The 14286-nt window shown below is 33.4% G+C and overlaps 1 protein-coding gene across 1 annotated transcript in view; it reads left to right on the top strand.

The window, feature by feature from the left end:
* Positions 1-4252: 4252 nt before the first annotated feature.
* The window catches only part of LOC118193944 (uncharacterized), a 61037-nt gene continuing 51003 nt past the window's right edge, over positions 4253-14286 (top strand). Inside the window, exons 1-3 of the mRNA XM_035365109.2 lie at positions 4253-4411; positions 13566-13704; positions 13905-14008. Of these exons, the coding sequence (XP_035221000.1) occupies positions 13569-13704; positions 13905-14008 (240 nt within the window). The 5' untranslated portion in view covers positions 4253-4411; positions 13566-13568. The remainder of the gene's footprint in view (positions 4412-13565; positions 13705-13904; positions 14009-14286) is intronic.

Genomic DNA, 14286 nt, shown 5'->3' with positions numbered 1-14286 from the left:
TCACCGATCTCTCAAACAAGGTCTAAAGTGCCACAGTAGCACACACTGGACAGAAGCCTTACCCCTAGTCTTGCTTGGTCTTCGCACAGCATTCAAAGAAGACATTGGTAGCACTTGTGCCGAAATGTTATATGGTGCAACCCTCCGTCTGCCAGGTGAATTCTTTCACCCAGAATCTACTCCAGTTATCGACCCTCCAACATTCCTTCAACGTTTACATGAGCAATATCTCGCCAACCCCAGCATCTTCGCATAACCAGCCAAGCTATTTTGTACATCCTGCGCTTGAGACATCTTCGCACGTATTCGTGCGCAACGATGCAATTAAGCCAACTTTAACACCTTCATATGATGGTCCATTCAAAGTTGTCAAACGAACACCGAAACATTTCACCATCATCTGCAATGGCAAACAATCGGTGATTGGAATCGATCGTCTCAAACCAGCATTTCTAATGCAAGATCCAACAACTTCCTCATCAACATCACTCCCGGAAGAAAGCTTACATCCCGTAAAAGAGCAACCTAAAACTACCAGATCTGGAAGAAAGGTTAAATTTAACCCAAAGTACTTATAACGTACCGATGGTACTTGGGGGGGGAGTACTGTGGCGTTCCGACAGATACTTCAACTTCTATTCACGAGATGGCGCCACGTGTAAAATCCAGTTCTTAATCGGAGCAGCAAAGCGACATCTTTACTCACTCAGACTTCTCGTCACACAACTGTACGCGAAGGTAGCACGAACTGTGTTCCGAGCTCTGTGTTGATCTCTGCAATGTAATTTAAATTATAATTTAGTATTTAATATATTCTTTTGTTATAGGAGATTGTCTACTCTTATTTTCTTTAATTATATCATGCATTAAGCACACACGACCACCAAATAAATTCAGGTCGAATTATCAGTATTCAACTACTTTACTGCTTGGCTGCTAGCGAAGCCAGAGCTAGATATTTTATCACCTAATAGAATAACTGCTGCTTGCAAATTATGCCTTCCAGTTCCTGCCAAAATTCTAAATATTTTGACGCTGCTATGTCTTGCTGCCCATTGCACTCATACAGGTTGCCCTGGCCACCGATGAGCGTTAAACGTGAAGGCAACTGGAATGTAATGGACCATACGATTACACTTGGTTTCAGACCTGTATGGGGATGCATAATGCATGACATAATGTAGCATATTTTTTTGATGCAGACCATGGGTGTGATCCTTGATGGTGTTGATGTATTAAGATTCATCTGGAAAAAATTAATTTATATTATTTATCCTTCTATTTGCAAAGTTCTATGCATAACTATAGCTGTAGTCACTTATAATGTTCTAACGAGGGTTTTGTTAGGTTACTTGAACATGGCAAAGCATTTAAGGGCTGCTTATTTTTTCTACCAAAGTTAGCTGAAACAATGGTGACTTTAAAAAAAACTACTTTAACTTTTTGCTATGTAGCACTTACTTAGTTCTGAACTGAAGAATAATATAACTGTAACAGCCATACATACAGATTATGTTATCTTAATCAATGAGTCAAACTAGTGAGTTCATTCACCAGCTCCGGTAGGAAAACCAGATCAAGTAGGATAGTGCTTTTTTTTTTTTTAACATAATTAAGTATCAATGTGCTTTAAAAATAATAATTCAAATTGTGACAAAGGTACCTGTTTATTATTAATACATCTCAGATTTTTAGAGGTAGTTATTTCCCAGCAGTGATGTCTGTGCATTTTCTTTGGTGGTAAAGTAAAAATCTCATAGATTGAAATAATAATCGTTCCAAAAGCATATTGCAATAGTAAAGTTTTGATATATGCAAATAAATCATTATGTGGAAGAAAGGAAATTGGTTTGAGGGAAGGACAGCTTATTAATTTTTGTTCATCACAGTTCACAAAGTGTATAATTTACTCAAAATAATTCTAAAATGATGAATTTTGGTACTTTCTAATTTTCTGAACCTCACCAGAATGCTGTGAAAAAGTATTGATGGTCTAAACCATGCTGCGAAGAAAAATTTATGTGGCTACACATGTCACTAAAAATCATTTATATGGCAACCCAAGTATACACATAGCATTCTCCCAGACAGCACTTCTCCAGATATTTTCACCAGTGTGGTTGCAGATTATGATCCCTCCTATGGGAATTTCAGTACTTCAGCATTCGGGTGGACCACATACCGCAGTTTCTGTTGTCTCTGGTAAAATCTTTGGCGATGTTGCTTTCTGCATGCATACAACATAAAAGGCATCACATGCCTCTCTTTCCTTTCTCATTTTAGGATTCTGGTGCCAAAATTTTGCAATTTTTTTATATTTTTTTTATTAAAAAGATTTATAGAGAAAACAACGGTGAAAAAAAGCCTAGAATTGTGCGTGTCTTGTATTGAAGAAGAAGAATGTAAAACAATCGGTGGTGGTGGATGCATCGTTGAAATAAATTTAAAAGATATGCAAACAAACATCCCTCTCCTAACTCACCAACAAGTTTGCAAATGCTCTTCAAAGTTGCCAATGAGTTCATGACTTACCACATCTGTGGTAAGAATGTAAATTCCATATATTTTATGGCTCTTGTTAAAGATGGAATTAAACACAGGAATTTTAATTTAATAACATTATATTATTATATTTGTTTTCCTTAATGGGAGAGCAAACATAAATATTGGTGCAAAATGTAGTTTAAAATATTAATGGTAAATTTAAAATACATTCAAAATGCAATTTGTCACACTAGGTCATCCCCATCTTTTTTTTTTTTTTTTTTTTTTTTTTTTTTTTTTTTTTTTTTTAAGTAATGAAGTAGAAATAGATAATGGAAATGACACTGTGTATTTTAAAATATAAATGAAAATTTAGGATAATCCAAGCAATGTTTGTGTGTCTAAAAAGTATATTCCTTACTACCTAATGCATACTAAAGGTTACTGATAGAATTAACTGACAATAGTTACTTTTAAAACAAAATAATATTAAGAGCGATTCAAAGGTTATATTTAATTTAATGGACAGTAGGCAATGTAGGCATATATATTTTGCTGTAAACTGACTGGCAAATGTTATTCAGTAAAGGAAAAGATCCCAGGTGTGCTTTCTGTATATAACTACATTGATCTAGTCCATCATTAACAATATTTTTCCTGGGATTCCATCTCAGAGTGAAAACTGAGATAAATTTAGGCGTATAATTGTAAACTTTGTAATCTTGTTCTTAAAAATGTGGTTGTATCACAATAAAAGATTAATAAACTATGTTAAATATTGTTTTTCCAACATTCCATTAGCAAAATGCAATATGGATATAACCCTCTCAAGCAAATAACCCATTTTCCTTCATTTGTAATGATCCGGTATTTCTCAAGTGTGTATTGCATAAAGTGAAAATATATATTAACATATGAATTAATTCAGTTGTACATAAAAATCACCTCTGACTTCTTAACTGATTTTTTTAAAGGATTAAAACTTAACCGCCGCACGCAAACCGATCCGAATAATCCGGTATAAGTATGGCTGGAGTACGAGAAGCTTTACCACGTGACAAAACAAATGACGTCGAAAGCTCTATGTTACGTCTAAATTCTTCTAACCAATAGCAGCGAAGCAGCTCTCACAGCAGGAGGTACAGCGAGTACGTTTTAGGAACATGCCACCGTTGTTTTCCTATTTGCCAGGTGAAACTAGTCGATATTTCCGTGACGTCAAAAATTCGAAAAGTGGGGTAGGGTTTGGAAATACGCAACCAGGCCATGTTATCTCGAAGGCCACGCCACTATGCATTTCCAAATTTTCTCCTGAATGAGATTTTGAAGCGAAAAGTAAAAGCGATAGTACGAAACAAGTTATTCCGAAAAGTATGTTTGATTAGTATATAAATAAGGTTAAAGTACCAGACGCGAGCAAACGTTTTTGCAGCTTCAAAGAAGACCGCGCCAGGGTACAGTCAGATAAAAAATGAGCTAAAGCATTATACATAACATCGTGCTTAAGAAGATTTATGTTTTAAAAAAAATTATTTCAAAATACACGTTTTGCATGCCTGCTGAAACTGTAAAATAATTTAAAATTAAAAAGAAAACTCGAAATATCATAAATTGAAAATATGAAAGGAGATCATAACATTCCCATCAAGAATGCATGCTACTGAGATAGCATTTAGGAAGGCTCACTGCGCGAAAAACACAGTTTTTTCTGCGCAGTCGACTGACTCGTTTCAACCAATGTTGCCTGTTTCCAGAAGGATTCGGATGCCTAGATACAGTACTCCAGACCAAGGCCAACTTGGCCTTGCTCCAGACACTCAACAATAATAACAGTGACGATAATATACCAGGTGGCGGCGAGAACTAAGTTTCGGTTCTGAACCGTAGTTGTGCGATTGCTGATTCAGTGTTATTTGATTTTTAACACGTAAGTTTAGTATTTTTTACGTTATTTACTTTCTGAACCTATAAATAATCTGCAACACTTTATATCCAAATACATTTACAAATTTTGGGTTCTGTCTTAAAATTTTAGAGACACGTGTAGTTTGATTCATAATGAATGTTATTTGTGTATTTACATCTAAATTATATTATTAGGATAACTTGTATTTTTACTGAAGTTTTCTATATAACAGGACATATTTAAAATAAATAATACAGTTATTTGAACTAACTTATTTTTGTTCGCCGTAAATAAAGCTTAATCAAGGCTTGGATATCGTCGGACGGGCACTTCCTAAAAGAAGTGTTACATATTTATATGCCATGTGCTTTAATAGAAACAAATCATGCTGCCTACCCATTCACCATCGTAGAACATAACTAGAAGTAAACTATCAGGGTTTTGTGGATTTAACCATGCTGTTCGCTTTTCGTGGGCAGAGTCCATTAAACTGATTGGCGTTTTGGTTTCTTATATCAGAATCTCTTTTTATAAGAAATATAACAGGGCATTTCAAAATATGGTAAAAGTATAGTTTAGGGTACCCCTTGGCGATTTTTGACGGTACATAGATACCGATTTTGCGCAATTCTTTGACTCGTTATTTTGGCTTGCGAAGCAGCGATTTTTGCGCCCAAAATCGCCGTTACACAAAGCCAAAACAACAAGAAAAACAATTGTGCAAACTCGGTATCCATGTACACATCAACTTATTTTCACTTTAAAAAAAATACCCGAATTGCACAAAAATAGCATTGCGCACTCCTTTGACTTCCTGATCCATGTACACGTCGACCTATTTTCACTTAAAAAAAAATCCCCGAATTGCACAAAAGTGGCATTGTACACTCTTTTAACTTTATCTATGTACATGTCGACCTATTTTCACTTTAAAAAAAATCCCAGAATTGCACAAACTTGCATTGCGCACTCCCTTTACTTTGTCCATGTACACATCGATATATTTTCACTTACAAAGTCAAAGCACCACCAAATTCTACAATATAATATAGGCAAACAAAAATACATAATCCCAATAAAATACATATTAAACCAAACAATAAAATAACATAAAAATGGGCAAAAAAGGTTCTACATTTAAGCACTACCAAAAGCAAATATTCACTTACCATGATTTTCGAATTCGCTTCGTACACCCAGATCCACGTAAAAATCAAAATATCAATCATACTCAAATGACTTTTTTCAAACCAGGTACTCTTTCTGATCGAACGCTTCACATAGTGACCATCTGAACCTTTCTTCCTACAAACCCATTCAAATCCATTTAAACAGTTTTTACGTTCGACTAGACGCATATCCTTCCTACATACAGGACACTTATAATGGCTACTAAGTAAACCTTTATTTACATACCAGTCAATTAAAGCTCTTTTGCCCCAAATTGTACAGAAACTGCAAATTAATCTTACTACAGTCGGCCATTCTACCGTCTAAAGAATCAAACCAACACACACCACAAAAACGCTTACAACACATCCCATGATTCAAAATTTCCCAGAATCGTGTCCCGATTATGTCACAATAGGGTTCCCATAACATTGAACTACTCAGGCTACCATAAATGAAACAACAACTTGGCGATAAATCAAACAACAACTTTGCCATAATACAAGGGATACCTTAAAGTCTGCTCTACCCCCAAATAATGATTATTTCACAGTTTCTGGGCAGTCTACTACTAAATAATATAGTGTTATTTTGAAAGTACTTTCTGAAACTTTTCTAAAATCTGCTTCTAAAATAATTGTCTCTAAAGCATCTAAAGATTAAATTTTAGCTGGTATAATATTAATCCTTAATTTACTTTAGGATTGTTATATGTCTTACTTTTTTCACTTAATAGCATGTAAGTAGTTAAATGGGTAAGACCAGTGAACTGTGTAAGTTCGTAGGATTCAAAATTGGATGAATAGGCTAACATATCATTATCACTGTCATTTTTTGTACTTCACAACCTAAAGGATGAATAAGTGGCCCTGGAAAAATAGTTGAAATTGATGAGAGTTTGTTTATGTGGTTGGAAAAAAACCTCTGCCAGGATACTTACACAACAGTGAATATTTGGAAGCTTATGCCTTGGATGTGGGGAATGCGATCTTGGTCAGGTTCCAAATTGGGAAGGAAGGCACACTTCAATTTTGTAATGATTGTAGACCATATAGTGGAAGGGTTGACAATATATTCAGATTGCAGGTAAGCATGTTAAATAGATGAGCTTGAAAATGCTAGTTATGGCCATTTAACTGTGAAGTGTTTTTCACACCTAAAGGTAGAAAGATTGTGGGGCTGTGCATGGACGTAGCCAGCATGGGAGCTTAGGGAGTTGCAAACGATCTTAGACCAAAAAAAAAAAAAAACTGGGCTAATCTTTGGAATATGGTAACAAGTAGTTTGGCGACATTTTCGTAAGGCAATAAAGGTTACTAGCTAGGATTTTAGCAGTGTACATGGATAAAGTTAAGAGTGTGCACAATGCCATTTTTATGCAATTCTGGGATGTTTTTTTTTAAGTGAAAATAGGACGACGTGTACATGGATACCGTGTATGTGCAATTCTTAAAAACATGGCAAGCAGTTTGCGATTCTGCAGTTTCTCCCAATTTCGCACCTGATCTTCGTCATGATTAAGCATTTTTGTTCCATAAAAGTTCTAGTATAAGCATAATTCGGCTAGCAGATTGTTGGAAAAAATGTTGAGTAAAAAAAAAAAAAAGCCTTAACTTTGTGAAAACAAAATGGCATCCAAAACAAAACTAGCAGGTTGCTGTAGCAGGGTTGGTCGCCAAATTTTCGCCACAAAATCGCCAAGTTACCATAATCTGAAGATTAATCCAAAACTGATATGACGCGACTTTGTCAGTGGTAGAGTAGGTAAAATTGCTGAGCCTCCAGTAATTCGATTTGAAAGCAAATTAATTGGTTGACTGCATGATTGTTTTTGTGGTTATTGTGTTTGCTCGTGTATTATAAAATGTATATGAGCCAGTTTGTCTCAAATTCTCCTCTAAGACAGCTTTCCTTAAGGATAGCACTCACATCATTGCTACAGTCGAATAAATCAGGAAATAAATAACAGAACTGGAGTATTGTGAGTTTAAACAGATCGTTGAAATGTCGGAGATGAGAATAAAGAGACTTCTGAACATTTTTTACTTGGTCTTTAGTTTATATTACAACAGTTTTTCTGCTATCTGAATTAAATTGTTTTAAAACTTCTTTTTCTATTTCTATTCTTATTTCTCGAACAAGCTTACGATGCACACTTAACATACACAGCCCATTTAAGCAATTTTCTGTCATTGTAAAGTGCATTCAAGTTTTACTCTGCTTAGGGTACTAAATGAGTGCTTAGTACAGTCAAAAGTCGTTAATCCGAACTCATCGGGACTTCGGCGATTCCGGATTATCGATTTTTCTGGATTATAGATCATCAGTTTAAATCTGGTGAAATGGCATGCAGAAATTATAAAATTAAAAATATGAAACTGTAATTTACGAAATAAAGAACAATTATGATCTAAAGGGTATCAAAATTTACAAAAAAAAAAAGCTTAATATTTATTTGTTTACTTTATTAAACATTTCTTTCAATGTAAGTTATTTCATTTTTTATGTGATAATACATTCTCTTTAATTCTATAAACAGACATAATTTCTTGTTCATTTACAAAGTTCCGCTGTTCAAGTCCTATAATTGCTGTGTCAAGAATACCGACTAATTTGTCAATCGAAATTTTTTCGTTTTCTTTAACCTCTGTCACTTTCTTCGCTATCGGAAGCGAATTATAATGACGAGGCATTTGATTTAAATGATATCAAAGACAGAGTACATCGAGATGAAATACTACACTGAGTAAGCAATTATAAGCCAAATAAAATAAAAACATCTGCCCTTAAGATAAGGATAGTGCTGACAGATCAACTTCCAATTCATTGCACGCTGCCACAGCGTTTAAGATAAACAAAGTTTAGATAAACAAAGGATATGCCTTTATCCATTTTTTGCAGCAATTCCACTTTTTGTTTAATGGACTCCGAAAGATACTTTCACTTTGTATATCCTTTACATATTAGTAAATATATACTGGAAATTGCATTTTACATAATCGAAAGTTCAAGCTTACTTTTATAAAATTGCTCTAACAGTCTGGAAAATATAATAATCCGGATCCAATTGGAAGATTAAGGAACAACGCAATCTGCAACATTAACTGAAATAGATAATTAGATAATTTTAGCTTAGCTTATCCCGTCCATTATACATTTTTAGCTTAGCTTATCCCGTCCGTTATACATTAAACGCGCATTTGTAAACATATTTTGCACACACGCAAATTTGTAGCGGTAAAGGTCTTATGTATATGCATCAACGCGACGCATGCGCAGAAAGTTTGTAGCTTTGAGGTCCGGATTATGGGTGTCCGAATTAAAGACTTTTGACTGTAGTACATGGTTGAGACAAAGATATAAGAAGAGCACGTTCTGTTTCCGGGGGGGGGGAAGTTTTTTTGTTTATTTTACCAAATCTTCCGTAGTTAACATCCTCGTGTTGTCGATCGCTAGCTTCTTCATATTCCAAAAACTGTACGAAAGTTCTCTCTCATTGTCAAATTTTTCAAATTATAAAAATCGTGCAAACACTTAACTTTTTTCTTCCTCTACATTTTTTAGCAAAATCACATGACGTAATAACAACAAAGAAAATGCTGGTAAATTATTGCTTGAAAATCTTTCTTCCAGTGATCGTATTAAAGAATCCAAATAAGGGATAATAAGAGACCCTTTTCCAGAATTTATTGGTTGTAGATGCATGATGATTGGAGCAAAGTTTACAATTCTCGGTGCTTGCAGTTCAGTGCCAATATTCTTTGCCATAGCACTTGCAAAAGACAGAATTTTCTGGCATCTGTTGTTCTTTGATGCTCTTTTACAAGTATTAAAATTCTGTTTATATGGTCTACACATTATAGCATATTTAAATTTTTGGACTGTAAAATATTTGAAAGAAATAACAATGAGTAGTTTCAAAAACATACATAGGTAGCAACAATATTATATTTTACACTGCCTTAAAGCAAGGCTTCTCAGGCTATGACATACTATTTAATTGATCTTATCACAGAAAACTAAAACAAATACTCAGTAGACTGAGACTTAAGCATTATTGATGTTTTCTGCGAAATGATGCTTCACTTTTTGAAGTTATAATATTACATCATAGAATAATGCAGCAGCCATATTCATTTTTCACTCTTGGAAATGTACTATCAGCATTATAAATAGGGCATTGCTTATTGAGTCAACAGGAAACATGATAATGTTATTATCTGGTGACATCCTTGACACTATTTATCTCTTGGGTACTTTTCCGTTTCGCCGGCGCAAATCTCGCCAAGCAGACTTTATTGGCGACAACACAGACACACATAAAAAGTGTTAACAAATGTTAGTTCTAAGAAGTTTTTATTTTGAAGGTATGAACATTTTAATATGGCTTAAAATTTTGTAAAAAGACATTAATTTAAGAATTTGCTACGCTTTCACGGTACAACAAAAATCTAATTCTCTCAGTAATTATCTACATTAATTTCAAGTTATATCTTAATTTGGAATACAAGTTTAAATGCAAGAATTATTTCAATTCGTACGAATAGCTTACTCCGAAATTATGTAAAACCGCAGTGCTTTACTTCGCTAGTGCATTCTCATTAGAATTGATGAATTTAACCCTTGACTTTGCCTTTTCTATATTTTCGCCTTCGGGTGAGTGGTGTGATTACATCCTAATTGACTTAATTGCCGCGAATGGCCTTAGGGTATAAATTTGAACTATCTGGGTCAAAATTCTATGTAATTGTATACCAGTATTGAAAGAAACAATCAATCGATAAGAAATGGCTGCGAATTGTTTTGAAAATGAGGCGTAAAAGATTACCAGCGAGGATATTTCGTTTGGTATCGGTTGTATCATTTTTGGCGACTTTATCGCTTGCGCCGGCAAAATGGAAAAGTACCAATTTTATTCATGTAGTAGAGCATTTATGTGTGCCTTGGGAGGATGAAAGAATATTTTGTATTATGAATAGCATGTAATTTAAGACCACTTTGGGAATCGATGAAAGCTGGAGTATAAAATAAAAGGTACTTTTCCGTTTCGCCAGCGCAAATCTCGCCAAGCAGACTTTATTGGCGACAACATACAGTATACACATAAAAAATATTAAAAAAATTTTAGTTCTAAGAATTCTTTTTTTGAAGGCATAAACATTTTAATATCGCTTGAAACTTTATAAAAAGACAATAAATAAAGACAATAAATTTGTAAAAAGACATTAATTTAAGAATTTACTATGCTTTCAATTTAAGAATTTACTATGCTTTCATGGTTCAACATCTTGATTCGCCAGTTCATAGCACGTGACCCCAAGCGATCTCATCTCACGTAAACTACTCTACAAAAATCTAATGCTCTCAGTAATTATCTACATTAATTTCAAGTTAAAACTTAATTTGGAACACAAGTTTAAATGCAAGAAATATTTCAATGCGTACGAATAGCTTACTCATAAATTATGTAAAAGTGCAGTGCTTTACTTCGCTAATGCATTCTCATTAGAATTAATGAATTTAACCCTTGACTTTGCCTTTTCTATATTTTCGGCTTGCGGTAAGCCCTGTGATTGCATCCTATTTGACTTAATTACCGAAAATGGCCTTAGACATAAAACTGAACTATCTGATAAAAATTCTATGTAATTATATGCCAGTATTGAAAGAAACAATCATTCTGATAAGAAAACGCTGCGACTTGTTTTGAAAATGAGGCGTAAACGGTTACCAGCGAGAATATTCCGTTTGACATCGGTTGTACTATTATTGGCGACTTTATCGCTTGCGCCAGCAAAACGGAAAAGTACCATCTCTTGCTATCTTACAAAAATTCCTAAACTATTTATTGAACTTTTTATTTATTTATTTATGCAGTTTTATTTCCACAACCATTTGAAATATATTTACTGACTCTATACATTATCTATGTATGCTATCATACTGCCCTATGCATTCACTCAACTGTTACTAACTACAGTCAAAAGTCGTTAATCCGGAGACGTCGGGACTTTGGCGATTCCGGATTATCGATTTTTCTGGATTATAGATCATCAGTTTAAATCTGGTAAGATGGCATGCAGAAATTATAAAATTAAAAATAGGAAACCGTAATTTATGAAATAAAGAACAATTATGATCTAAAAAGTATCAAAATTTACAAAAAAAAAAAAAAAAAAAAAAAAAAAAAAAAGCTTAATATTTATTTGTTTACTTTATTATACATTTCTTTCAATGTAAGTTGTTTAAGTTGCTTCGTTTTTTATGTGATAATACTTTCTCTTTAATTTTATAAACAGACATAATTTCTTGTTCAGTTACAAAGTTCCGCTGTTCAAGTCCTATAATTGCTGAGTCAAGAATACCGACTAAATCTGTCAATCGAAATTTTTTCGTTTTCAATAACCTCTGTCACTTTCTTCACTATCGGAAGCGAATTATAATGACGAGGAATTTAATTTAAATCATATCAAAGACGAGAGATGAAATACTACATTTAGTAAGGAATTATAAGCCAAATAAAATAAAAACATCTGCTCTGAAGATAAGGATAGTGCTGAGAGATCAACTTCCAATTCATTGTTCGCCACGGCGCTCCCCCCCCCTCAGCATGAAACTGAGATAAACAGAGCAGCATGAAACTGAGATAAACAGGTTTCAGAATGGTTAGATAAACAAAGGATTATGCCTTTATTCATTTTTTTGCAGCAATTCCACTTTTTGTCTAATGGACTTCGAAACATACTTTCGCTTTGTAGATCCTTTACATATTAGTAAATATATATCGGAAATTCTATTTGACATAATCAAAAGTTCAAGCTTACTTTTTTAAAATTGCTCTAACAGTCTGCAAAAAATAATAAGCCAGATCCAATTCGAAGATTAAGGAACAATGCAATCTGCAACATTAACTGAATTAGATAACTTTAGCTTAGCTTATACCATCCGTTACACATTAAACACGCATTCGTAAACGTATTTTGCGCACACGCATATTCGCAGCCATAAAGGTCTGACGCGCACGCATCAACGCGACACATGTGCAGAAAGTTTGTGGCTTTGAGGTCCGGATTATAAATCATTCCGGATGATGGGTGTCCGAATTAACAACTTCTGACTGTACTTGTTTGGAAAGCAATGTCAAAAAATATGTCATGGTACTTAGGCTTTTCCAGTGTTAGAGTTGACGAGTATTCATATCAAATTGGGTTAATACAGCTAAAAGCATTCAGAAGTTATTATATAATATCCATGCGCATGCATACATGCAGTCGCTTATTTAATCAATAACATTCACAAAAGAATTTTTGATTTCTACCGCCATACTAAAATTTAGATCTAAATAAAATTTTACAAGAAAAAAATTTACCTTTTCCTGAATTCATTGGCTATATATGCTTCATAATTTGAGCAACGTTTTTGCAATTTTACAATTCTCGGTGAAAAGTTTATGCTGAAGAGGACATGTTGGGGGCATAAAAAATAGCATACGATGCTATTGATGATGATGATGAAGAAAATGAAAACATTGATGAAAACGAATACGCAAATCTTTGTTAGAAGATATGTTGAATGCTTTTGATGCTTTGCGACACAGTTTTCAGTTTGAAGAAAGTGTACCAGAAGTTTTTTCCCCGTGCATTATAAAGATGTAAGACATTTTTATGATATGAAATGTTCCTGAGAATCAAAACAAACTGAACTGACTGGTAATTTTTCAAATTGACTTTGTTTAATTTTCATGCATAACTTTGATAGAATGAATACATTAATATATGTAATCTTGCATTTTATTTAATTTTATTACTATTCTGAATTTTAAATTTAAAACATTCTTCATCTTAAATCACATTTTATCGTAACCAACATTTTCGCAGGGTTCTTCAAGTTAGAAGAGGCTTGACTGAGAAGTAGAGGTTTGATTGTATTAGCATTTATAGGAAAGGGATTAATTAATAAGATACAAATATACCTCTTTATTTTGTTGATTGATATTTTCTTACAGATTATGAGTGAAGATAAAAGGAAAAATGCGAGATTGCAAGGGCGATTTTCAGGTGGAAGTGAATTTCTAAGTGTTGAAAAGGGGAAAGATAAGCAGAAAAAGGAGAAAAAAGGGAGACTAAGTCATCCTGGTGATGATGGTAAGCTAGATCTAGTATATACATTTATAATAGTATGGTATATAGTATACACATTTAGATAGGAAAATCTAGTAATTTTTCATACTGTTTTTTGTTTATTTATAATAAAAATTGAAGGTGAATTCAAAGCTATATATTTCAGATTTCCTATAATTTTATATTAAAATATCTTTGATTAATAAATGTTCTGTTTTACATAGGGACAGAAAATTCCAAAGTAAAGCAGTGTACAAATGGTTCAGGAGCCACAGATAAAGAAATATCTGTCCAATATCAAGAAAAGTCTAACTACCATTTTCGAGCTGTAAGAATGAGAGTTATTTTAAAATTGAATCAAACTTTCCGTTTTTTTTTTTTTTTTTTTCTTTCCCCATTCCTTTCATCATTACTGTAGAGATGTGAAAATGCTGAACTCTTCAACGACATATCCATTACAGTTTAACATTGATTACAAAAAAATATACATACAACTAAATTCCATTCTATTCATTTTAAAATTACAGAGGGTTTTAACACATCTTTCGAACATTTTCAATGAGGTATTAAATAATTTAAAATGTTTCAAAATGAATATTTCTAGAA

Source organism: Stegodyphus dumicola, chromosome 7 (assembly GCF_044657685.1).
Source record: "Stegodyphus dumicola isolate Sdum_Otavi_A_Nest chromosome 7, ASM4465768v1".
Taxonomy (NCBI): Eukaryota; Metazoa; Arthropoda; class Arachnida; order Araneae; family Eresidae; genus Stegodyphus; species Stegodyphus dumicola.
Note: the sequence above shows the minus strand (reverse complement) of the source record. Positions and strands in the feature narration are given on the sequence as shown.